Here is a 27,794-nt window from a genome sequence, read left to right on the forward strand (position 1 = left end):
AGTGTGTGTGACGTGGAGCTCCGAATCTCTTCCTCTTAGGAGGGAGAATGATTGGATGCTAGCAGGCCCACAGACTCCTCACAGGCTCCTAGAGGTAGTGACACAGGCCGCCACTAAGCTGGAGATAGCTTGGCTTGATGAAAAGTGGAAGCAACCCAGCAAGCCGGATAAGGGTTTTCTGCATCCCACGTCACAGCCTCCGCCCTGGGGCCTACAGTTTTTTCCCAACCTGCACACCGAGGTGTCTAGGTCTTGGGAGACCCCATATGCACCACGCGCTCCTCCCCTGTGTTTGCTATATGCAAATATAGTGGGGTTCAAGGAGTGCTGCTATGGGGAGATGCCCAGAGTTGAGAAGACGGGAGCTGGCTATCTCTGTTGCATCAGTGATGGCCCCAGTGTTGCCTACAAGGCCGTTAAGAGCCACTTGGCCTTTGTAGGCAGGGCTACTATGGGTGTGTTCCAGGCATACCAGGCCGATCTCAGGAAACGGCGCGGCCTGTCGGTTGCTCCATGTCAGCCTTAATGGCCACAGAAAGGAATCTGTGGCTCTTTCTGTCAGAGATTCCTGTTTTCCTGCTAAATGCCCCAAATGATACTTCGGGCCTGTTCAGGGACGCAGTGGGCGGTCTGCAGTGGTGCAGCGGCCCTGACAATCAGGGCGCCCTGCTTTGGGCTGGGCGGGCCTGACTATTAGCTCTTTCACAGAGTGCAGTCCACCTCCACCGGGTTTGGGGGAGACCCGGGCCTGCTTGGGAAGCTAACACAGCTGCAGGGAATCTTCCCAGCTTTTCTGAATGGGTCAGAAGAAAAGCTGGCTCCCCGATCAGACTTCCAGGGAGAGGGGAAGGCCAGGATGTGATTTCTGCCACAAGAGTGCTTCAGAGTGCAGCCTCCCCTCCTGCGGGATCCTGCCATTCCCGCCCAAAGATTTGCTGCAGATGGAAGAGACCCGCTGCCTCTCAGGAGGCTGCAACAGCTGTTGGGCATTGCTCCAGCCACTCTGGGAGGGTCAGAGGCCAGGTTTGAGAGGCTGGTTCCCCTAAGAGACTTCCTGGCAGCTTGGGAAGGCCTGCCGGATGTGTCTTGGTGGGTCCTGTGCACTATAAAAGAGGGCTACTCGATTCAGTTTGCCCCGTTTTAACAGGCTGTGCCCTACTGTAGTGGTGCACAAGCTGTCCCTGGTACTGGGACAGGAAGTATCCACCCTCCTGAGCAAAGGGGCCATCAACGTGGTACCTTCCTTGGTCAGAGAGTCAGACTACTACAGCCAGTACTTCATTGTTCCAAAGAAGGATGGCGGAATGCGGCCAAACCTAGATCTACGCTCTTTGAACCGTTTGCTCAAGAGGTCTCAGATCAAGTGCATAGACTGGTTTGTCACAATGGATCTAAGAGACACTTATTTGCACATAGCCATCCTTCCTTCGTTCTCACAGAAGTTTCCTGAGGTTTGCTTTAGAGGGTGAAGTTTACCAATCCTTCTATCGTGCTAGTTCTGAAGAGAATCCGCCAAGGTGGAGCTCATCTGGTGGCACCTCGTGGCCATACAGACCTTGGTTTGTGGACCTGCTGTCCCTCCTCAAGGCCCTTCTTGGGAAATTCCTTTCAGGAGGTATTTCCTCTCACAGGCAGGGGGAACCCTGATTGTGGGGGCTCGTCCGGGATCTGTTTGAATAGGGATAGATGAGTTGGTTATTGATATTATGGTTTATCGTGTGTTCTGGTTGACTGTTCAATAGTCATGGCAACCTTTGATCTCCAGCTGTTTGTTGCTTCTCCAAGTCTGGATATTTTTGAGAAGTGTCGGAAGGATGACCTATTAGAACTCGCTGCTTACTATAGTGTACCAGTTTCTCGGAGTCTGGTGAAGAAAGCGATCAAGAGTAAGGTTCTTGCTAAGCTCTGTGAATTAGGGGTTCTTAAACTCTCCCCACATGTTGATACAACTGAGGCTAGTGGTGTTGAGTCCATTGGTGTTGATTCTGGGACTTTAGGTGCAGAGATGGTTGAGCCGATGGTTGAAGCCAGAGCTACCTTACCTCGCTTCGACCCATTTTCTCCTTCTTTGTCTGCAGGGTCAAGGGATGAGGCCCGTGCCATTCTGGGATTCTCTCCCAGAGTTATGGAAGCTGTGGCTGTGGCCCCTAAGAGGGCGCAGTTCCTAGTGGCTGGTCTCTCTACTAGGGTAGTTGAGACCATTCTCCATTCCAGAGCTTCCTCCACAATGAGGTTGTATGCCACTAAATGACATCTGTTCACTACGTGGTGTGAGCACCACCACCTGGATTCAGTCAACTGCCCGGTTGGTTCAGTTCTGGAGTTCTGGATAGCGGAAACGAAAGGTTTACGTGTCGGCTATTGCGGGTTATTGTACCCCACCAGCGAGTCAGTTGCTGGGAAAACACCCCGTTGTGACACGTTGCCTGTGTGGCAGCCGGAAGCTGAGGACCGAGACACATCCCAGAGTGCCTGTGTGGGACTTGGCCATTGTGTTGGCGGCTCTATCTGAGCCACCCTTCGAGCCATTGGCAGATGTGGCCCTTAGGTATCTGGTAATATCCTCCCTTAAGAGGATCAGGGACCTACAGGCTCTTTCTGTGGCCCCTGTCTTTTCTGGAGTTTGCCCCTGGCATGGCGAGTTCTATTCTGTACCCCAGACAGGGGTACGTGCCTGAGGTGCCTGCGGCCCCCTCACAACCTGTCATTTTGCAGGCATTCTGCCCTCCTCCTTTCCTAGCCCCTAGCTAGGAAAAGCAAAATGGACAAATGGACAAATAACTCCAAAGGACGAGTCCATGGAGGAAGTCGGAGCAGCTGTTTGTCTGCTATGGCAGGAAAGGTTTCCCGGCCACTAAGCAGAGGCTCAATAGATGGATTGTGGATGCCATTTGTCTGTGTTTTAAATCCTCTGGTCTTCCCACTTCTTTCAGAGTTGAGGCTCATTCCACCTGGGGTATGGCGGCAATGCTGCATCTGCAATGCTGCGGGTGGGTCCACCCCGCTGACCTTTGTCAGGTTCTATGACCTGACAGGGTGTGCTTAGACACACTAGGCAGGGACTCGTCAGTATGGCGTGATTGGACATTTGTTCTCAAAGCATTTCGACGCAGCTCGAGTTCCTGAAAGGGAACGTCACTAGGTTATGTATGTATAGATGCGTCAATATGCCATACTCCCTGCATCCCTTCTTCTTCCAGAAGTTGATGTTGCTCTCATCGCGCTCCAATTTTGTAGCTTCCTGGTTTGCATGCCTGCCAATGATGTCACGACTGCCTATTGGCCAGTTTTACACATGATTCAGAGCATGAACAATGTGGAGGTGTTCCCAAAGCCTTTCGACGCAGTTCTTGTTCCCTCAGGGAACTAGGGTTACATACGTAATCTAGTGAGGTTTTTGCATGGCAATTTCAGTCTAATGTTCTGAGTAGACAGCCATTCTAGTTGACTTGGTTGGTATTGTGAGTGAGGCCACCTCCGACAATTAGCCTGGATTTCTTTGCTATGGACGGCCTGCTGAATGGCACGTGGGCTCTTTCCCATACCTCTCTGCTGCAATTATACCACTTATTCACTGCCAGGACATCTTATTTTTCACCTGACCATGGAAATAGGGGTGACTAGTGTCCCAGTATACATTGAAATGGTGTAAAGGTTGTGAAGTAGCGTATCAATGAATTCTGGGTGTATTCTGGCCGTATTAGAAACTCACCCCAATGTTGTTATTATTCATAGCAGTATGTTCTAAGGAACCATCCCAGTTCTTGGTAAAGATTAGGGCTGTTAGTTGCCTAGCCGTTAGCTTGGGGGTGATATCCTGACGTGAGACTAACATTGATTCCCAGTAATTTGCAAAATGATTGTCATACTCATGAATTAAACTGAGAAACCTCTGTCTGACACTGTCCTCTGGCAGGCAATAGTTCCTAAAAACATTGACTGCTAACATTTGGGCAGTCTCCATGGTGGTGGGAAGGCCTTTTAGAGGCATCCATTTACAAACTTTGAAAAAACGATCCACGGCAACCAGAATGGTGGTGTAAACCTGTAAATTAAGTAGGTAAGTGATGAAATCCACCACCAAATGAGACCAAAGGCCCTGTGGTATGGAAAGTGGTTCTAAAAGTCAGAATTGCAGTTCAGACTTAGGAACAGCAGGGAACGTGAGTTTGGAGTTCCAGGCAATGTTCCTGGCATCTTAGTGACCACTGAGTGCGTTCTTTCTGTTGCCACAATATCACCAGGTTGTGTTAATTTTGGGGAGAGGTGAGCTATACATATATATATATATATATATATATATACACTGCTGATCAAAATCAGAGAACAATTTATAAACAATTGAACAATTCTGAAATAATGTCATCTTCACTGCTCAACAAGATCAATTTGTTGATCTTTTTTTTGCCAGTGCATCAATAAACACAGCAGAAAAAAAAAAGTTCAGTTTTAGTAGGAACATTGTTGTTGAACTCCTTATTTTGCCAGTTCATCAAAGTCTGGGGTAAGTTTTGTTGTGGCAATTCTCAGGATAGAGCCGAGGTGTTTGTCAGAAACTGTCGCAGTTTTTACACATGTATGTATATATGTATGTATGTATGTATATATATATATATATATATATATATATATATATATATATATATATATATATATATATATATATATAGTGGCCCATGAGTCAAAAGTTTGCCCACCCCTGGCTTAATCTGATACTCTTTAAAAACTGCAACAGTTTTTTTCCTGTCTATACTATGCTACCAGAACACCTTTTCCACAAAATAACTAAGTCATTTCCAAAAAAAACATTATTTTCCAGAAAACACACTGATCAAAATTAGAGAACACTTTCAGATACCTCCCAGTTATTGGTGTTAATCTGGCACCTGGTGTTAAATTCCTTGATTATCTGTCAACCCCTATTTAACTGGCAGCCTAACTTCCAGTTTTACTGACTCTGCAAGATGGTGGGCCGTTCTAAAGTGAAAGGGATGACCCTATCAGCCATAGCAAGACAAGTTGGTCGTTCCAAATCTGTGATTTCAAGAATATTGAATCTTTACAACATCACAAACTCATTCAAGTCCGCCAAGAAGGCTGGTCATCCACGGAAGACAAATACAAGAGAGGACAGGATACTGCGGAGGAATAAGCTTTGCTGAGGAGCATGTTGTGTGGACAGAGGAGAACTGGTCCAAAGTTCACTTAAGTGATGAAAGCAAGTTTAATTTATTTGGGTCTGGTGGGAAACATTATGTTCGGCGACAAACTGGAGAAAGACTGAACCCAAAGTGTGTAAAGAAGTCAGTGAAAAGTGGAGGAGGAAGTGTCATGGTTTGGGGCATGTTTTCTGCAGCAGGAGTTGGGCCTCTTATACAGCTACATGGCAGAGTGAATGCAAATGTTTATCAGAACCTTCTTCAACAACATATGGTTCCTTCCCTGCGTTCATCACCCAATCAGCCCGCAGTGTTCATGCAGGACAACACTCCATGTCACACAGCAAAACGGGTAAAGCAGTTCCTTGAAACTAAAAACATTGAAATAATGACATGGCCTGATATTGAATTGTCAGTATAACGTGAAACTGATGTAGGAATGGAGGAAAACACCATAGCAGGAAGGGATGTTGAAATACATGACTGTGCCTCTTGGAGATACCATGGCAAATAGGGGGCACATGCCCAGAACACCATCTTATGAATATTAGCTGCGCAATAATAATGCATAAGGTTAAGTAATGAAAGGCCCCCACTTAATTGGCATTTTTGATGTAATAATTTGGAAACTCTGGGGGATTTTCCCACCGATACAAAGGAGAATATTGGCTGGTCTATATTTAAAAAAAAAAAAAAAAGGATTTAGATAAAAGCAGGGCTACAGAAAATTTTGAGGAATGTTACATTTTACTGTCTTTATTTCACTAAGTGTAGACAATAGTAAAGCAGCCCATTTTTTCAAAACTGACTTTATGTATAAAATTAAGGGTGTAAAGTTATCCAGCATTAATTCAGAATAGGAACAAGATATGATATTTGACTCCAAATATTGTTTGATTACCAGATATTTAAATTGTGAACCATTAAAAATGAAAAGGAATGTCAGTTTGGTTATTTTACAGATTGATTTATGGGTACTCATTCGCTCTTTGTAGGCTCGTTATATCAAGAAAATTTGCCAAAATCATCAAGTAAGTTTGTTATTGCAGGGATAGATGTAACTGGGTCAGTAACAAACTAAAAAATTATCACTTTATAGGGATAGTTTATACTCAGTTCCCTTGCAGAGTATTCCCTCAATTACAGGAAGTGTTCTAGGTGCTATTGAGAGCGGCTCAATAGCTATGGCAAAAAGTAAGGGAGAAAGAAGACATTTCTGGCACATACCATGCAACAAGGTAAAATTATCTGATTTTACATTGTTACTATATTTGGAAGCTTGAGGTTCGACATATAATAGGCAAATCAAATATATTAATCCAATATATATAAAGCGTTCTTCCAGCCATGTGACGTTGAAATACAGTGCCACCTTGGGGCTAAGACCTTGGTGTAAAGGTCTGGAAAGAATTGCAGACCCCAATGTGGAGGCAGAAGCTGGCAGCAGAAAACATTCGTCGAGCTTGCTGGATGAAAGCGCTTTCTGCTTATTGGCAGGCCAAGACAGGTCTAGTGTGGCAACAGCTCAAACCGCAACCTTCATAATCTCCTTAATCTCCAACTCGCAAACCGCTAATGGCTAATATGACATATGCTGACTTCCTATCTTTCTTTCTTTCTTTCTTTCTTTCTTTCTTTCTTTCTTACTTTGTTTCTTTCTTTCTTGTATGAAAAGCAGGTATTAGAGAAGAGGGTGTCTAAGATGGAAGAAGAGCTTAAGGTAAGAGGTATTACATTTATACAATTATACATTATACAATTAGCACAATGAGCAACCTTTTACATATGATTTTCCTATAGTTTATTGCCACCTGTTAAGAAAACAGCATACAATGAAATTTATTTTAGAATTATAAAAAATAAAATAAGCATAAACTTTCGATTGTTTATTTATTTGACAAATGAAAGGGGTGAATTGAAATTCCAATAAAATAGCCTAGGTCACACAAGATTAAACAACCTTTCTGCATCTCACTCATGTAAATAAATTAACAGTTTATTAACAGCAAACTAATCCACAAAAGAATCGGTTCAGCAAATGAGTATGAAATAATTCAAAAATAATAGTACTTTTACTTGAGCAAAATATTTCTCACTAGCATGGGAAATGTCTCTAGATTACGTATGTAACCCTAGTTCCCTGAAGGAAAGAGACGCTGCATCTAAATGATTTGGGAATGTGCCTGAATGTTCACACTCTTAAATAATGTGTGTAATCAGTCAAAAATTTGACTCTGGCCGTCACTGGTGGGGTGACGTCATGACCAGTAGTATAAAACGCATATGAGTGAGGGCAGCTTCAGCTTCTGCAAGAGAGAAGGAAGTGCTGCAGAGACTCCGGAGGTGTGGCATAGAGAACCCGGACTCTCATTCTGATGGAGAGACCACCTTGATGGCCTCTTTCCTCAGTAGAGTGTTTACTTCCTGTTCCTTGACCAGAGCCTGCTTGCCTCCCACCAGGGTGGGAAGAACCCCGTGAAAACGGGGCGGAGGAGACCCGAACTGAATCAAGTAGCCTCGCTTTACAGTGTGCAGGACCCACTGAGACACATCTGGAAGAGCTTTTCAAGCTGCCAGAAAGGGAGAAATAAAAAAAGGGAGAAAGAGATAGAGAGAGAGAGAGAGAGAGAGAAAAGGGGTGACAGGAAGAGAAGGATGTGGATTATTATGTGTCTTTATTGTTGTATGAAAGTTAATGTTACTGTGCAGTTTGGACTCTGGCAAGACTCACTATGGCAGCATAGCTAAAAGGAAGAACCAGAAGGTAAAACCCACATGAGAGATCTCTGGGATAAGAGACAACCCACCACACCACCGTCAACAAACCTGAGTGAACATGTGAAAGTGAGGGGACGACAGCATAAAAATATCCCAGTTTACCAAACACTTTATATCCATGTTCCCTCCAGATCTGCACCTTTACCTAAGAAAAAAATCTACTGATAAAAGGCTTGACTAAATAAATAAGTTTTCAACCTCGACTTGAACACTGAGACTGTGTCTGAGTCCTGAACACTGATTGGAAGATTGTTCCATAACTGTGGGGCTTTATAAGAGAAAGATCTACCCCCTGCTGTATTCTTCATTATTTGAGGTACCAACAGATAGCCTGCACCTTTTGATCTAAGTAGGCGTGTAGGATCATGCTGGTACAGAAGTTCACTCAGATACTGCGGTGCGAGACCATTAAGTGCTTCATACATCAGTAGTAGTATTTTATAATCAATGCGAGATTTGATTGGGAGCCAGTGTAGACAGGGATGATGTGGTCATATTTTCTAGATCCAGTGAGGACTCTTGCTGCTGCATTCTGAACTAACTGGAGCTTATTAGGCATTACAGTAATCTAATCTAGATGTAACAAAAGCATGAACTAGTTTTTCTGCATCCTGTAACGACATCATATTTCTAAACTAAAAGAAAGCGATCCTGGTAATATTATTTACGTGAGCCTCAATGGAAAGAGGGTCAATAATAACACCAATGTCTTTGACCGCCGTACGCTGTCTCTTGACAGAGATAGAAAATGAGAGAGAGAGAGAGAGAGAGAGAGAGAGAGAGAGAGAGAGAGAGAGAAGAGAGGCGACAGAAAGAGAGAAAATAAAATATAACTGTGGGCCACTGCACGAATAAATTTTGCCCCCTACTATAGTCTTCATTATTTTAGGTACCAACATTTAACCCAACCAACCAACCAACATTTACCCAACATTTAACCCCAGCCATTAGGGAGGCACAAGCCAGTGCACTCTTAGTGCCAAGCCCAGATAAATGGGGAGGGTTACGTTAGAAAGGGCATCCAGCGTAAAACATGTTTCAAATCGAATATGCGGGTCACGATTAAGAAATTCATACCAGATCGGTCAAAGCCCGGGTTAACAACGACCGCCACAGGTATCGTTAGCCAACAGGGTACCGGTGGAAATTGGGCTACTGTTGGCCGAAAGGGGAGAAGGAGAGGAGGAAGACGTCTACAAAGACGGCAGGGAAAGAAGCAGTGTAGGAGAGTAGAGGGTAGGGTTGGTACTTTAAATGTTGGTTCTATGACTGGTAAAGGGAGAGAGATAGCTGATATGATCGAGAGGAGAAAGGTGATATGTTGTGTGTTCAGGAGAACAAGTGGAAAGGGAGTAAGGCCAGGAAAATTGAAGGTGGGTTTAAACTGTTCTATTATGGTGTGGATGGAAAGAGAAATGGTTTAGGGGTGATTCTGAAGGAAGAATACAGTAAGAGTGTAGTGGAGGTAAAGAGAGTTTCTGATAGGCTGATGAACGTGAAGCTGGAAGATGGAGGTCATCAGTGCTTATGCTCCACAAGTTGGCTGTGAGATAGAGGAGAAGGAAAAATTCTGGAGTGAATTAAATGAAGTGGTAGATGGTGTACCTAGAAATGAACGATTGTGATTGGGGCAGACTTTAATGGGCATGTAGGTGAAGGGAACAGAGGTGATGAGGAGGTTATTGGTAGGTATGGCCTAAAGGAGAGGATTGTGGAAGGGCAGATGGTGGCTAAAAGGTTGGAAATGGCAGTGGTGAGTATGTATTTTAAGAAGGAGGATCATAGGGTGACGTATAAGAGTGGAGGAAGGGGCACACAGGTGGATTATGTTTTATGTTGTAGATGCAACCAGAAGGAGACTGGAGACTGTAAAGTGTTGGCAGGGGACAGTGTAGCTAGACAGCATTGGATGGTGGTCTGTAGGATGGTTTTGGAGGCAAAGATAAAGAGGAGGAGAGTGAGGACTGACAGAAGAATAAGATGGTGGAAACTGAAGGAGGAAGAGTGTAGTGTGAGGTTCTGGGAAGAGGTCAGACTGAGGCTCGTTGGTGGTGAAGAGGTGCTGGATGATTGGGTAATTACTGCAGGAGTGATGAGGGAGGCAGCTAGAAAAGTACTTGGTGTGACATCTGGAAATAGAAAGGAAGACAGAAGTGGTGGTGGAATGAGGAAGTGCAGGAGAGCATAAGGGGAAAAAGGTTAACAAAACAGAAGTGGGATCGACAGGGTGATGAGAAAAGTAGGCAGGAGTACAAGGACCCTGTCGATCCCACTTCTGTGGGGCAGCAGGTGAAGAGGGATGTGGCGAATGTGACGTAAATGAGAGGGAGGGCAGTGGAGGGGTGCAGTTGCAGGAAGAAGAGGTGGAGAAGGTGGTGGAGTTCAGGTACCTGGGGTCAACAGTGCAAAGTAATGGAGAGTGTGTTAGGGAAGTAAAGAAAAGAGTGCAGGCAGGGTGGAGTGGGTGGAGAAGAGTGACAGGAGTGATTTGTGATAGTAGGATATCTGCAAGAATTAAAGGTAAATTTTATAGGACTGTGGTGAGACCTGCAATGTTGTATGGTTTAGAGACATTAGCATGAGGTGGAGCTGGAGGTAGCAGAGCTGAAGATGTTAAGGCTTTCGTTGGGAGTGACAAGGATGGACAAGATTAGAAATGAGTTTATTAGAGGAACAGTGCATGTAGGCCATTTTGGAGAAAAGGTGAGGGAGGCGAGATTGAGATGGTTTGGACATGTGCAGAGGAGGGACATGAGTTATATTCGTAGGAGAATGCTGAGGATGGAGCCACCAGCAAGGAGGAAAAGAGGAAGGCCAAGGAGGAGGTTTATGGATGTGGTGAGGGAAGACATGCAGGTAGTTGGTGTGAAAGAGGGAGATGTAGAGGACAGGGTGGTATGGAGATGGATGATCCGCTGTGGCGACCCCTAATGGGAGCAGCCTGAAAAAAGAAGAAGAAGATTTTAGGTATCAACAAATAGCTTACACCTCTTGATTGAAGTAAACATGATGGATCATAATTTATGAAATATATACATTTATCTTCGTATCATTAAATTACATACTTTGTTGCATGTGTGGCGTTGCCAACTCGTAATTTGTACTGGCTACGCCAACTACGGCGTTACCAACTAATAATTTGTACCGACTACGCCACCCGGGGGCTATTTCCGGGACTGCCCTCAACCTTAAGGCACACAGGTTCGTCACGACTGGGTCAGGTATCAGACCAGAGTTGAGTGAATAACAAAAACTTTATTTAAAATAACTTCAAATTTTATTCACTACATCAAATAGTAAAAACAGAAAAGAAGACAAACACTTCAGGGTGGGAGAAGGCCTGATGTCCTAAGCAGAGACCACACAGGGTCCTAAGCAGAGAGAACACTCACACGTGCACACACGCACCACAGCACACCACACCTCACTGTGAACACTACACTGCAATCAGGTAAGGAACCCACCACCACAAGATGCTAATCTGCTGCCACTGGCCACCCCACTCCTGAAGGCAGAAGAGAAGACAGAAAAGAAATTTAAAACACAAATTAAAACAAGCATCGCATTACAACAGCCTGGCTCTCGACACAGTCAACAGCCCAAAAACTTGATCCGTACAGAGGCACATGAACAGAGGAAAGGCCCTTAACAGATCACAAAAGAAATAGAAAATAACTACACTTAATTAATAAGAAAACAAAAAGAACATTATACTACAAATTCAAACTAATAAAAAGAATAGAAATCAAAAGAAATAGATTCCCATTAAAGTAGGGAAACCTCAACCCGATAAGGTTAGGAAAATAATGAACAAAAGAATAAAGCTAATGCAAAAATAAATGATTAAATCACAACACAAAGAATCAGGTAATGACTACCCTGTAACAGGCCACTTCTAAATCAGTTACTCACTACCATTGGAAATAAGCACCATGCCCCTGGTCCAGCTGATCTTGCAGGTACAGTGGAACCCGGTTATCTCGCCCTCGGTTATCTCGACAACCCTATTAAGTCGACGTTTTTGAAATGGAACCGCCAAATTCTCCCTTTTTCTAAGCATTTTTTTATCGGTTAAGTCGACTTTTTTTATGTCGCCGAACCCTAATATCTCGAGCACAAGGGGGCGCAAATTTACCATTCAACATTCAAAAGTTATCTCGACCGCCATGACCAAACGCCGGCTTTTGAAAATATTAGTTATCGATGCCACTTCACCATCTCACTACCGTATTTTCATTCCTAGTTGTAAAAACAGTTGAATAAATGTTCAGTAATTACCACAATGATCATACTCTACTTGGTTCACTGCGCAAGTGCTGAATTCACGTATCACGTGATCAGGGTCTGCATGGTCGTTCACTCCAATGACAGTTCACTCACGCTGGTTCATCTTGTCTGAAGGATAACATGCTGTAGCTATTCTTTTTTCTCTTCTAAAAATGTCTGGAGGTGTTAAGAGAAAACTGGACAATCAGTCAATAGAGAAAAAGTATGAAATCATACTGCAGCTAGAAAAAGGAAAAAAATGGCAGACCTCAGTCGTCTGCATGGCATTCCAGCAAACACCATTTCAGGATGGAAAAAGAAGACCGATGTGAGGAAATGTACGAGAAGTCTGTTTTTGATCCAGCAAGAAAAAAAATTCGAGTGGCTAAGCACAAAGATGTCGACGACGCAGTGTTTCAATGGTTCACAAATACACGAGCAACAAACCTTCCCGTCAATGGTCCCTTGCTGATGGAGAAGGCAGAAATCCTTGCTGCAAAGCTAGGACACCTCGACTTTAAAGCAAGTCAGGGGTGGCTGGATCGTTTCAAAAAGAGGCACAACATTGTCTTCAAAGCAATTTGTGGAGAAAGCGCTGCGGTTGAACAGGAACAAGTGGATTCATGGCTGAAGACTCAAATGCGCACAATTTTGGATACCTATGAGATTCGGAACATTTTTAATGCTGATGAAACTGGGGTGTTTTGGAAATGCCTTCCAGACAAGACTATGGCGTTTCGTGGGGAGGCTTGTCGCGGTGGAAAAAGGTCGAAGGATCAGCTTACAGTGCTGGCTGCTGCTAATATGGATGGAAGCCAAAAACTTCCACTCTACGTTATAGGAAAGTCCAAGAATCCAAGATGCTTTAAGCAGACCAAAGTTCTCCAATGTGATTACGATGGCCAGCCAAGAGCCTGGATCACCGGAGATCTATTCAGTGCATGGGTGAAAAAGTGGGACAGGAAGTTCCAAGCAGAGAAAAGGAAGGTGGCACTGATCGTGGACAACTGTAGAGCTCATCCGGATGTTCCTGGTCTAAAGGCCATTAAGATCTTTTTCCTCCCACCTAACACAGCGAGTAAGCTCCAACCGATGGACCAAGGGATAATCCAAGTGCTTAAGGTGCAATACAGGAAAATGTTGATGCGCCAATACCTGCTCCATGTTGAAAAAAAGGCACAGTACACCCCTTCGGAAAAATCATGCATTGCAGATGCTATCTTGGAAGAGGAGGCACAGGATTTAGCCATCACTGTCCAGGAATTCCGAGATTACATAGAAATCGACAAAGACGTCGTTACTGATGGCGTGATCACAGATGATGACATTGTATCAAGTGTGCAGTCAGCACAGGCAAGCACATCTGCAGGCGGCAATGACAAAGATGATGAAGATGCGGACGAAGATTTGGAACCAATTCCCTCAGCTGTTGCGGTGGTAGAAATGCTACAGAAAATTCGACGGTATGGTTCTTTTGTAGGAGATGAAACTGTTTTAGACAGCATAAATAATTTGTTTTCAATCAAACTGTTAAAGGCAAAAAGCAACGAAGCATTTTAGACTTTGTAAAGAAACTACCGTAGGGTGTAGGATATGTTCAGATATGTTCAGATCAGTTCAGTGAAATGACTCGTGAAATTTGTTTTGTGAATTTTTTTGTGTATTTGCAATGGAAAATAATAAATAATTTTTTGAGGAATCGACGGTGGTTTGTATTGTATACTGGTAAATCTCTGCCCATAAGAAATAATGGAAAACCAATTAATCCGTTCCCAACCTCCACCGAAACCCATTTATTAACAATTTTTGGCCTGTTTTTTAGCAGTATTAATACTAAATAATACAGGTAAATAAATAATACTGTATATAATTGTTATGCAGCGTAATGAGCTGAGGTAAAGCCGGAGCACAGTTCGCTGCATAACAATTATATACGTGTGTTTTGCAGCCGTGGAGAGCGCGTGGAGTCCGGAAAGGAAGAAACACATAGGAATACGTGTGACAGGGAAAACACAGACAAACATGCATCAAACACCTTCACATACTAACTATAACCGACAAGGAGTGTGGATGAATGAGTGGTTTATATATAGGAGCTGGGGATAAGTGAATAATGAGCCCCAGGTGTGCATCCAGGTGGAAAGCGGATTTTGACAGCCGAAGGGGCCGTGGCAGGTGGATTCCTGACAATAATACAGTAAAAAGTATAAATTAAAAACATTACAAAATGTACGTACATTTTTATAGCATGCCTTCATCAAACAAATCACGGCAACGCTGTTGTGTAAAAAAACCCTTCAAAAACACGTGCATGCACATTCTCATTTATTAACGCACATTATGTACATAAAGAAATTTCAAGCACGTTAATATACTGCCGCCATTTTGATTTTCGTTTATCTCGATCATCGGTTACCTCGATGCTTTTTGGCGACCCCCTACGACATCGACATAACCGGGTTCCACTGTAGTTAAATGCTGCAACAAGAAACTGTTAGCATACGAGAGCAGCAAAATGTTAATTAGCTGGTGCCAAAAGGAAGTAACACGGAGCTCCAGAGAACAGAAACGTAAATTAACAATGCCCAGCTGAACCCAGCGAAGCAGACAACACAGAGTGAAGCAGGCAAAGCAGAGCACAGATGATGTAGCGCGGAGCAGCAGCAGTCGGATAAAGCAGACAGTCAAGCCAACATCAAAGCGGTGTAAACGATGCACCTAGCGCAGGAAAGCCACACAGCAAGCGAAAGCCCACTATAGCAGCCCACTACAGCAGCCCACTGTAACGTCCCTTGCACATTGACCCGCACCTTAAATAGGGAAAACACACTTTAATCAGCTGATTGTTAAAGCCCATATCTTTAATAATGACGTCAGCGTCAACACATACCTGTACGGCGACTCACGAGGCACGGATGCAGACTTTTAATAAGCACGTCTCCCTAAACACTTAACAGCTTCCCCACAAAGCTCCTCAGACCACCCTTAAATGAAATAATTTCATAAGGACCCAGTGTGATAGACCATAATATTACAAAACATTCACTGCCACAGCTCCTACCTTGCCACTATCCACACATAAACCCGGAAATACGGCGGCTCGCTCGCGGACAAAGAGCAAACGCCCCCACAACACAAACCGAAACGACTTTATAGGCAGGTAAATGAGCATAATCAGCCTCAGCTGACTAGATGACATCAGACCATACCGCTACACATGTAAACAATAATAATGTGCATGTGTTTCTTAAAAAAGATTGTTTTTTTCATAGTTTTGACAGCTATGTAAGTCAGTTAAAGCAGAATTTTCTCATTCAGTAGCTCAGCTATCAAAGGAAGAGCTAGCTTCTCTGAACAAATTTTAAATTAGGACACAAACCGTTTTAACTTGGTCATAATCATAATGGGCAATGTGTGAAATGTGTGGTTTAACAGTGAGGTGTGTACATTTATTGCTCCAATTTGCTACATTTACATTTGCATCCTAAATTCAGGTAACTGTTACAACCAAGTTCAACTGGCAAAATACGACTATAGTGCGCTGCACACATTAATACATCCGATTTAGACTTTCTTATGTCTACGGAGGAAGAGAAATTTATTTGGTCTCAGGCATACTTAAAAATCAATTTTCAAGAAAAGCTAGACATCGTGAGGAGAGGTCGGCCAACCCCAAAGCTAGCTAGCTTGTCTCAGCCCTAGGAAAGGGTTTGTTCACCACTTCTACTACGTGTATGCGGAGGTTAGATTTTTTTTGTTCAATTACGTAAATTTCAGTCTCTTTGTGCTGCCATGTCGATCTAATCTGCACAGGACCTTCAGAATCAGTAGTGCTGGCCAATTTACCTTGAACTATATTAGCAATTGGACTGTTAATTTAACCAATCAGATTTCACATTCGTCTCACAGGGCCTGATTTTGAGTATGCATCTTTGGTGAGTATGATGTATTCTATTTAAATTTTTTTTATGTTTTTGTCATGTTATAAGACAAATATTAATTCTGAACTGCTCCAAATGATGAATGTGGCACAGCTGTAGTGGTAGTGTAGAGGTTTGGAGTAGAACTGGGTTTCTTGCTTTAGTAAAAATGGTATTCACCACACGTGACATGGCTTCTATCTCTCTCTGTTATGCCATGCGTTGTTATATTGTGTTTTTGTATAGTATTGATAGTTTCTATAATTGCAACATGATAGTGGTATTAAGAGGTAGATTAAGTCGGGCAGGTCCCTATTTAAGGCCCAGGTACCAATTGCATGGCCTTCCACTGCTTTTTATACAGTACATAAATTTGATTTCTCTTGTGCTTCGTTAGAGTGGAAATGTTAACAATATTTCCTTCTTTACTGCCCAGCAAACTGTAATCAGGCTTGGAAGTAGTTGAGCAACAGACTGTTTTAATCATATAGCTGAGATTGTGGTCATATAGCTGAGGGCAGTTAGGAGAGGAAGCTGCTTTTAAATAGAGTGTCTTTTATTCAATTTAAATAAATTCAATTCGGTTTTACTTGTAGAACACTTTTAACAATGGTCATTGTCCTAAAGCAGCATTACAGAGAGAAAATAGGAATTAATATTCAATTCAATTCAATTCATTTTTATTTGTATAGCGCTTTTAACAATGAACATTGTCTCAAAGCAGCTTTACACAGATAATGTGGTGATTAAAAATGAATAAGTTCTTCATAAGTAAGTTTGTCCCTGATGAGCAAGCCGGTGGTGACTGTGGCAGGGAAAAACTCCCTGAGCTGGCATAAGGAAGCTTGAGAGGATCCAGACTCAAGAGGGAACCCATCCTCATCTGGGTTGCACTGAATGTCCATTTATAGCAGATATACGATGTTGCGGGGTACAGTGATGATGATCAGAATTGAAAAGTAGTCCTGAGTCAATGTAGCAGACTGTTGACATTAACTACAGTCCAATCCATCCTCAAAGCGCCTGTTCTTACTCCGGAATTTCATGGAACCACCCAAGGCATTGATGGGAAACCTGATAAAAGGCTTGACTAAATAGATATGTTTTCAACCTTGGCTTGAACACTGAGACTGTGTCTGAGTCCCGAACACTGATTAAAAGGCTGTTCCATAACTGTGGGGCTTTAAGAGAAAGATCTGCCCCCTGTTGTAGTCTTCATTATTTGAGGAACCAACAGATAGCCTGCACCTTTTGATCTAAGTAGGCATGGAGGATCATACTGGTGCAGAATTTAACTCAGATACTGCGGTGTGAGACCGTTAAGTGCCTTATACGTCAGTAGTAGTATTTTATAATCAATGATGGGAGCCAGTGTAGACTGATTAAAACAGGGGTGATATGGTCATATTTTCTAGATCTAGTGAGGATGCTTGCTGCTGCATTCTAAACTAACTCAAGCTTATTTATGCACTTACTCACACACCCAGACAGTAAAGTGTTACAGTAGTCTAGTCTAGATGTAACAAAAGCATTAATTAATTTTTCTGCATCCTGTAACATCATATTTCTAATTTTAGCAATGTTTCTAAGGTGAAAGAAGGCGATCCTGGTAATATTATTCACATGAAAGGATAGTGCCTATATGATAGTGCCTATAAGTTCAACCCTTATAGGTTGATTCATAATTAGCAATCAACTGTCGACGGTGCCAAGAGAAAACTCCCTGACCTGAAATGAGAAAGAAACCTTGAGAGGAACCAGATTAAAAGAACCCATCCTGATCTGGGTGGAATTTAATATCCATTGGCTATAGTTCCATCACTGGCTTTTGTGCTTTTTAGTGGTGGGTTCTTAAGTGCACATGTGACACAACATTAAAAATGTGACATTACATAAAACAACACAATAATATTGCATGGATATCACCATTCCACCCAGCTCTTCCACAGAAAGAAGGAAATAAAGAATGAATCAGATTGTTATTTATAATTGTTAGTTTGTCCAGACTCTAGAGAGGACCCATACTCATCTGGGTGGCACCAAATGTCCATTTATTTCAGCTAAACTTATTTGTGGTGTGCAGTGATAGGTGTTCAAATGCAAACTGTAGTTCTGAGTCATTGTAGCAGACTGTTGACATTAAGTACAGTCCAAATCCATTCTCAAAGCTCCTGTGTTGCTCCATAATTTCATAGATCCCCAAGCAGTTGACGTGTAACCATCCCTAGCTACACAGAGTGGCCTCCAATTAAAGAGATCTCCTTTCAGAGGCAAGCTGGGACAAAGCAGGCAGATCCGAGGAGAGGAGAGGGACAGAAACACTGGTCAATGGTACCTCAGAGGCATGTTTAACATGACCAGGAGAAAGAGAGGAGAGGTGACAGGGAGATATGAATGATTAATTACTGTTGTATAAACATGGAAGACACTGTTCGGTTGGGGACTCCGGCAGGACTAGCTTTTGCAGCATAACTAAAAGGGTGTCAGGGTTCCACCTGCCAGGCCCCCCTCAGTGGCTGTCATGCTGCCGCTATCTCTGACGCTCCCGGCTTTAATCACAAACACCTGGTCCTCATTACGGACCAGCCTTTATAAACGCCAGCTTGTGGATCTCCGACTGCCAGCTTTTCCCACTGTTCCCTCCGTGGACTATCTCCGCTCCATGGATCATCTTCGCTTCATGGATCATCTCCGTTCCGTGGATCCTCTCCGTTCCGTGCATTATCTCCCTTCCGTGGACTATCTCTGGGACAATTGGCTCTTATGCCAGTTTCATCAGGCAGATCACGGTAATGTTTGGGATGGTTACAGTGAATCTCCACTACAGCCCCCTCAATTCTGTGAGGGCTCCGCTCCAGAGTTCCTCAGAGCGCTCCGATCTGCTCCAGTGTCCCGCCGGGCGCGTCTGGTGCGGTGGTAGCGACATTTGCTTCTGCTCGTTCAGGTAAGCACTTTGTGTGTGTTATCTGTGCAGTCATGAGCTTACAGGCAGGCAGAATTCTGTCTGCATGTTCCTGCTTGCCCCGCTTCATTTGGGAGGGGGGGGAGATATACGCAGCCGATGTGTTGTTTGCTTAGCTTAGCTTATTTGCGCGGCTTGGTCCCGCTTTGCTGAGGCTAGCGGCGCCGGCTGTCGTGTGGCTCACAGGCCAATCTGGCAGAAGGCATGGAGTTGGACGAGTCCTCTTTAGAGTGAGTATCCTGAACCCGAGCCTCATAAGTGAGATGATGGATGCTCTTGAGCCAGAGTACTCCTCACAGCTCTGAGCCCAAGGAGGGGCTGGCAGACCTGAGGATCGTCCTTGCCTCTAGTAATGGGCCATGTGGCGTAAGTCCTGACGGCACCACCAGGAGGCCGGTCTGTCGGCCCTGCCACACGATGTGTTTTAGGGCGCAACCTCCCTCCAGCGGTTGACTCTCTCTATTTCCGCCAGAAAGTTTTTTGCAGGTGGGGAGATCCGCCGCCTCTCAGGAGGTGTATTCGGCTGCTGAGCACCGCTCCAGCCGACTTTGAGTGGGTCAGGGGCCAGCCCCGAGGGGTTGGTTCCCCTGTGGAACTTTCTGTCAGTCTGGAGGGCTGCCAGGAGTCTCTCGAGGGTCCTGCGTACTGTACAGTGTAGCGTCTGGCACAGATCATTTAGATTTCACGTCTCAGGCATTCCTTTTAACCTATGACATCTTCACCTCAATCAAAAGTTGAAACTTTTATTGGGGGTGATATATCCGTAAAGTGTCACACTCCCCCTTCCAAAGACACGAAACAGGACCAGACCCTGAACTCTTGTTGAGTTCACAAAGACCCTCTAATCCTAAAACACACACCCACACACAACTGGCTCCAGAAGGTCTGGATCCTACCACAAGACGAGATAACCCCATGCAGGTTCTCTGTTTGACCGCATAGAGACCCTCGACCATAAAACACCCACACATACACATGCACACACACACACACACACACACACTGATACAATAAAGCATTCCTTTTTCTAATTAAACAAAATGAATAAGATGCTCCACATCCCACGACATTAACCTATACTTGTATGTATCTCCCTTATTGTTTATAGTTGTACGCTAAAGATCCTATTAATGTAACTCTATTAATGTGTCTCTTCTATTAAGGCTTAATTGACTTAGAATTATCTGTTCTTTACTTTCCTGACAAGGGTGCATTTCATTTGATCAGAATACGACATTGTACTAACATCCGTTATACGTTAATTACTGGTACCAGCACGTTAATGTATACCTGTTCTAATGCTGTATGTCCTTTTAAGGCCTGATGTCTGAATGTATACAAAATTATCTGCTCTTCACTTTCCTAATGAAAGTGCATTTTTGTTTTGTGTTTTCATTTTTTTTATCAGAACATAATGTCGTAGTAACATTAGTTACACTTTGACTACTGATCTATGTATGTAATGTACTGCTGCCTTTATGCCATCATTCCTCTTCGTGTTTAGTATCCAAATGACCACAAAATTATCTGTAACTTACTTTTCAAACAATGGTACATTTTATGGGATCATGAAAGTCCCCATACCGTCTTAATACACTTCAGATAAAACTTTAAAGTTTTATAGTCCAAACCATGCCCACAAACACATGAAACAAGGGGGAAGTTTTTCCCTCCAAAACAAGCCAATGCAAGTAACCGTTTCCTTTACCAACGAATTTAGATGCGTATTTTAAGTCTTATTGAATCCTAAGGTGAATTTAAATTCCTGTGACGATCTCCCAGTTAGGGTGTGCTTAATTTTGAAGCTTAAGCATTTCCATCCCTCCTCTTTCCTTTCTCTCTTTCTTCTTTTTCCTTTCTTTTCCTCCTTTCTTAATTTTAACTTTTGTTTATTTTATTTTCATTTTTAGTTTCTTTATTTCTTTTGTTTGTTTGTGTAGCTAGTTTTATGTGTGTTTGTCTCATTTATTATACGCCATATTTTTCACAAGTGATTGTCTCTGAGTACGTTCCATAAATGCAAAGTTCCTGCAACATCCGGTCTGAACTACATGCTCTTTTAATTTAATTTACAGTATAAAGTAAAAGGGGGTTACGTCTTTCTTGGCCAGGGACTTAATTCTTTAAAAGAGGTATGTCCCTGGCCAAGAAAGACGTAATTCCATTACCGTCAATTCAATTCAACTTAACTTAAATATTTATAATTACTTATAAATATTTACCATTCTTTGCGAGCTAAATTCGCTACAACAGAAGGGCTACTCAATTCAGTTCGCATCTTCTCCTCCCCTGTTCAATGGGATGTGTCCCACTCTGGTGGGACCCAAGCAGGCTCTGGTCCTGGAACAGGAGGTGCGTACTCTCCTAAGAAAGCAGGCCATCGAGGTGGGTTCCTCCCCCTTGGTCAGAGAGTCAGGCTACTACAGCCCGTACTTCGTTGTTCCAAAGAAGGATGGCGGTTGCATCCCATTCTAGATCTCCACTCCTTGAACCATTCTCGGGTTCAGGATCGGGTTCAGGATACTCACTCTAAAAGAGGTTGTGTCTCAGATCAAGTCCAAGGACTGATTTGTCACGTTAGATCTGGGGGACGCATGCTTCCACGTGGCCATCCTTCCGCACACAGGAGGTTCATGAGGTTGCTTTCAGGGCGAAGCTTACCGACATTGGTCCTCCCGTTCAGCCTAGCACTCTCACCCTGTACCTTCACAGAGTTCGTGAACACAGCACTGACCCCGCTGCAGCTTCAGGGCATCCGCATTTTGAATTATATTGGCAATTGGTTGATATTGGCTCATTCAGAGCACCAGGCAGTTCGGCATCGAGCTGTTGTTCTCGCCTGCATAAAGGAACTGGGGTTCAAACTAAATGCTGGGAAAAGTGTACTTTCTTAAGTGCAGAGAACCACTTTTCTGGGCATGGTGTTAGACTCGGCCAGGTTGTGGGCACAGTTGTCTCCCGTCTGGATCGAAGTCATCCTCACCGCAGTCAGGAGGGTAAGAGCAGGCCAGCCACTCACTGTGAAGCAGTTCCAGAGGCTGCTTGGTCTCATGGTGGCAGCGTCCATTGTAATTCCACTTGGCGAGGGTTCTCCCCCAGAGGGAATCTATATCGTACCATCAAGGTCTCGTGGCGTGCCCTTTAAGCCTTGGATGTATGGAAGGATTCAACGTTTCTGTCCCGAGGCCCCGTTTTAGGGGCTCCTTGTCGTCGTGTACGCTAATGACAGACACTTCCCTCACGGGGTGGGAAGCGGCCATGAGTGGCCACTCCGCCCAGGGTCTGTGAAGCGGCCCATGTCTCTTGTGGCACATAAATTGCCTGGAGATGTTGGCAGTGTTTTTGGGGTTGAAACACTTCCTCCCAGACCTAAGGGACCAGCATGTGTTGGTCTGCACGGACAATACTGAGGTTGTCTAGTACATCAACCACCAGGGGGGTTTCTGGTGCGAGAGGTCCTCTTGTGGTCCCAGGACAAACTCCTCTCATTGAAAGCCGTTTACATCCCGGTACGGTTGCATGTCAGAGCAGACGCCCTGTCGGGACAATGGCCGAGGTCTGGGGAATGGCGACTCCACCCCGGGGTAGTGGAGCAGGTGTGGCAGAGGTTCTATGGAGCCCAGGTGGATCTTTTATGCGACCCAAGAGACTTCGCACTATCCCCTCTGGTTCTCTCTCTCTCTCTCAACCAGCCCCGTTAGAGCTGAATGCCATGGTACAGTCGTGGCCAAAGCTAAGCCTGTACGCCTCCCCCCGATCACGCTGCTCTCGGGAGTTCTGGAGAGAGTTTGGGAAGGAGTCCGTCTCCTCCTGGTAGCACCTCAATGGCCGAGCAAACCATGGTTTGCGGACCAGGTATCCCTACTCTATGGCCCTTCATGGAAAATTCCTCCCTGGAGGGATCTCCTCTTGCAGGCAGGGCGGAACCCTGGTTCACCCCCGCCCAGAGCTGTGGCCCTCAGTTCGTAGCTGCTGGTCTCTCTACCGAGGTGGTAGTGACCCTTCTCCATTCCGGAGCTCCCTCCACGAGGAGGTCATACGCCGCACGGTGCCGACTGTTCACGTCGTGGTATGAGCACCGTGACTTGGACCCAGTTAACTGCCCGGTTGGTTCAGTTCTGGAGTTTTTACAGGAACAGTTTGATACAGGGTTAACCCCTTCAACCCTGAAGGTTTACGTGTGCCGCTTTCGCGGCATATACTATCACCCCACCTGCGGGGCAGTCCCTGGGTAGACAACCTCTGGTGACACGTTTCCTCCGCGGCACCCGGAGGATGAGGCCCGGGACATGACCCAGAGTGCCTCTCTGGGACTTGGCAGTTGTGCTGGCGGCTCTATCCGAGCCCCCCTTCGAGCCCTTGGCCGAGGTGGCCCTTCAGTACCTGTCAGTTAAGACCGCCTCCTCTTGGCGATTTCCTCCCTGAAGAGGATTGGGGATCTGCAGGCTCTGTCCGCGGCCCCGTCCCACCTGGAATTTGCCCCTGGCATGGCCAGAGTGTTTTTATACACAAAACCTGGGTACGTACCTAAGGTGCCTACGGCTCCCACACGACGTGTCGTGTTACAGACATTCTGCCCTCCTCCGTTGATAGCCCCTGACCAGGAGATACAGCACCGACTGTGTCCAGTGCGGGGCAGCTGTACATCTGCTGTGGCCCTAATAGGGAAGGTTTCCCAGTCAGTGGGCAGGTGGGTAGTGGATGCCATCCTTTCAGCTACGAATCCTGGTCTCCCCGCTCCGCTGGGGGTCAGGGCTCACGCCACCTGGAGTGTGGTGGCCTCTACGGCCCGGTCTGCTGGAGTATCACTCCAGGACATTGCGACGCTGCAGGCTGGTCCACCCTGCTGACCTTGTTGGCTTATGGCCTCGACCTGAGAGCCACTCCGGGCTCCTATGTCCTACGTGCAGGTGCCGAAGCCCTCTCACACTAGGCAGGGTCTGGTGTGGCAGTGATTGGACTGCACCCGCAGTGTGGCATGATTGGACACTCGTTTCCAAAGCATTTCGATGCAGCTCGAAGTTCCCGAATGGGGAGTGTCTCTAGTTTACATATGTAACCTTAGTTTCCACAGGGAATGAGACGCTACTTCTCCGTGCCACACTCCCTGCATCCCTGCGGCGCTTACCTTCTCTCTTTGCAGTAGCTAATGTCGCTACCACTGCACAGCCATCTTGTAGCTTCCTGATTTACGCGTCGTTGCCTGTCTATTGGCCAGATTTCACACGTGGTTCAGAGCGTGGACAACGCAGGGGCTTTCCCAAAGCGTTTTGACGCAGCGTCTCGTTCCCCCAGGGAACTAGGGTTACATATGTAACCTAGAGACTTTTACAAAGCTAACAATGAGCAGGGCAGAAGGCAACAAAAAGTATAGCTACGTGGATGAGACAGAGAAAGTCAGTGATGTAAACATGAATCAGAACAGAGACATACAGAGACATTTATCACCTGATCATCATCTTTTCTTTCCTTGTGTTCTATATGGTGGCTGTTTAGCCTGTACACATTCATTAGGTAATAACATTTTTATTTTGTGTTATATTAAATATTAGGGCTGTCAAAATTCAAATGCAAATTTCTTTTTAACGGCACAAAATTTTATTAATGCACTATTAATGTAGCACGCATTTTTGTCTGACCATTTTATTAAAAAATATAAATACATAGATAACTAAATATAAAAGAGGAGAAATAAGAACCTTCAGTGCAACCTACACTAATTCACAATGTCCTTACTTTACTCAGATATTAAATATATAAATAAACTCCTAGGAAAAATATTTTTATTCAGTAAACATTTGTTTTACTGATGCGGCAAGTCTCAAATACCCAAATCTGCCATGATTCACACAATTTACCCTCTGAGGATCGACAAACGCGCCGGGCATTTTTGTTTTTTTCCTCATAATGCCAAAACAAACTTTTATTGTCTTTTTTTATCATACAGATAAGAGCAGTACATCATTTGAATCTGTAAAATGTTTACTTTTATTTGTATACACTCATAAAAACAACAAAATGTGTGCGCTTTTTGCCGTGTCATCTCCCTTCACAACTACATAAATAAAACAACCTGAATCCAGTGAATACTTGACTCACAGGCATAATAAATATATGTATAGAAAGCTCAAAATGTCTTTTACATAAACCAGTTTTCATCAAAAACAAATATTCTCTTATTATGTAATTGGTATGAAAGTTAGATATGGTGCAGTTGCTCTGGTATCACCTCAGTAACAGTCTGTGTGGAAACATAGCAAAAGTTCAGTTTGGTGTCCTGATTTACATAATTTAAACCACCACAGTTACATTAAAACATTTACAAGAATTTTTAGTTTGGTTTCACAAATAATAAACATACATTTGCTTAAAGCATCCATATTTCTTTATGTCCATGTTGCTTAGAATATTAAAAACATGAACTATTAATATATGGTAAATTTAGAACAGATAGAAATGTGCAAATAAGTTGTGATTAAATATTTTCAATTATTAATATTATTATTATGTGATGTCCAGTTACTAGTGTGACACTAAGAAAGGTAGTATTAATGGCTACTCTTTACTTAAGTTTACTTAACTTGCTAAGTCAGTGATAGCCACTACACATGCTAAAGGACACAAACACTGCCAGTCTGAATCTTAGTCAGAGGATATAACGTTAAACTAATATTCTTTAAGTAGGATGCTCAGTGCTTGCTCATGCAAAAAGAATAATGTATTTAGCCACTTAGTTATAACTTGCTAAGTCAGTGATAGCCAGAAATCAGAGGGTCCCAGATGTTGTGTCCTATGCTCAATCCATTCATGAGCCTTCTCTTTGTATCTCTGGTCATAGATTTGCAGTAAAAGCAGGCTACATAATTAACTAGATATAAATTATTTCAGGAAATTTCAAAGTTATTCAAGAATTTTGCATTTATTTGCCAGGCAATAATCAATAACCAAATGTCACATTTGAAACAAATATTAGAAATAAGTTACACAACTTACAAATGATCAGCATAAAACCAAATAGTTTAGCAATGCAGTTTAAAAAAGTATTGTTAGAGTCACTGTACTTGGCAATAGCTAATCCATCATAAACACTTGTAAATTTTAAGTAATAGAAGCTTTGCAAACCCTTTCTTGGGACAGAAAGTGACCTAAAAACCAAATGTCACCTAGAGTAAAACCAACACCTGGTGAGGATCTTCTCAGGGGCAACCCTTATGTCAGTAGGACAGAATTTCTCCAAACCTAAGATCTTTGTTTTTGGTCTGTTTTACTGATATGGGACTGAGATCATTTCCAATTACACTGAGACCTTCAAAATGATACCAAACATGTGAAGGTAACATGCATACATTTCTAAAATGTAATTATTACATTATGCAAGTATCGTAGTTTGAATTCCTCTAACTTCTATGCTTCATCTTTCTGATGCACATGGGTTAGTTAAAATCCAAAGCTAGAATTACACTTCTAGAGCCACACTTTACAATGCTGCACTTTCCACTGAGACTTTTTATTTGCTGCTGAAACTGTTGCTGTAAATATTGATCATTAAACACTGTATTTTTTAGTAATTCAGCATTTTGTTGACATTTTCTAATCCCAACATAAATGTGTCCTGACAAATGCAAGCAGACAGTATCGCTCAGATACAATAAAAATAAATTAATAAAAAAAAGGAGGAAAAAGGGGTCATATTCATACAAAAAAAAACATAATTGTGGCAGCAGAGCATGCAGAGTCAGCTGTAGATGAAGAGGAGGCAGAATAAACTGGCAAAATGATATTTCTTACTTGTATATTTTACACAAGTTTACCTATTTGTGTCTCTTTGTGGTTTCAGTAACTGCCGTAACCAGAGAAAGTGACAGCGGCTGAGCTGGTGGATCATGCAACAGACACAGTATATATGAACAGACCCTGAATTTGAATTGGGCAAACGCTTTAAATTTCTGTTTGTGTTGAGTGCAGTGACTAAGCAGGGTGTAAAAAAATAAAAATGAGCCTGAAGCTCAGTTGAAATTACCTGTCTCTTGAGCATTCCTCCACATACACACAAAAAAGAAAAAAAAAGAAAAAGCCATTGTATGGTACTACTATTATGGTTTTTTTGTTTTACCAATAGTTTTTGGCGGCATGCAAAATTTTAAAAAATTAGTATCTGGTTTGAAGTATTAATTACATTTTAGCTTTTTGAAAGCAGTAAACCCAGCTAGCCTTATACCATTTTTTATGAAAGGTGGATACTATCTGCACTGCTATAGCTTTATATTTATTCACTGTAAATATGTGTGTAAGTATATATATATATATATATATATATATATATATATATATATATACTTACACACATATTTACAGTGAATAAATTTAACGTATATATATATATATATATATATATATATATATATATATATATATATATATATATATATATATATATATATATATACACACGTTAAATCTTACATTTTTATAAGGTTTATGCGCTATGGACAATTTTCTAATGCATTACCTTTATAAGCTGATGGTCTTTTCAAATATCTTCCCAGCCAGGTTGGAAACAAATTAATTGCAATTCTCTCTTAGCCTTCACTAGAGATGCTTAGTAAGAGTGAGAGCAATGTAGCTTTTATAGATCCAGCTGGAGTTTACATTGTTCTGTCAATAGAGCCTTCACAGTGGGGTGAGGGCTTATTTGCATACTTGTAAAGC

At 43.2% G+C, this 27,794-nt stretch overlaps 2 protein-coding genes across 4 annotated transcripts in view; both read left to right on the forward strand.

Moving 5' to 3' along the window:
• Positions 1–27,104, forward strand: part of LOC124399200 (protein phosphatase 1 regulatory subunit 12A) — a 111,366-nt gene extending 84,262 nt beyond the window's left edge. For 2 of the 3 annotated variants that reach the window (XM_046869978.1, XM_046869976.1), the window contains 2 exons: positions 6,835–6,879; positions 26,923–27,104. In XM_046869978.1, coding sequence (XP_046725934.1) covers positions 6,835–6,879; positions 26,923–26,925 — 48 coding nt within the window. In that variant the 3' untranslated portion in view covers positions 26,926–27,104. The remainder of the gene's footprint in view (positions 1–6,834; positions 6,880–26,922) is intronic. The other variant, XM_046869977.1, reaches the window with a different exon arrangement.
• LOC124399198 (tigger transposable element-derived protein 4-like) lies at positions 10,797–13,933 on the forward strand. Its single transcript, XM_046869973.1, has one exon. The coding sequence runs from the start codon at positions 12,513–12,515 to the stop codon at positions 13,761–13,763; it is 1,251 nt and encodes a 416-aa protein (XP_046725929.1). The 5' UTR covers positions 10,797–12,512; the 3' UTR covers positions 13,764–13,933.
• Positions 27,105–27,794: the final 690 nt, after the last annotated feature.

This window comes from Silurus meridionalis, chromosome 16 (genome assembly GCF_014805685.1).
Source record: "Silurus meridionalis isolate SWU-2019-XX chromosome 16, ASM1480568v1, whole genome shotgun sequence".
NCBI classification, from domain to species: Eukaryota; Metazoa; Chordata; class Actinopteri; order Siluriformes; family Siluridae; genus Silurus; species Silurus meridionalis.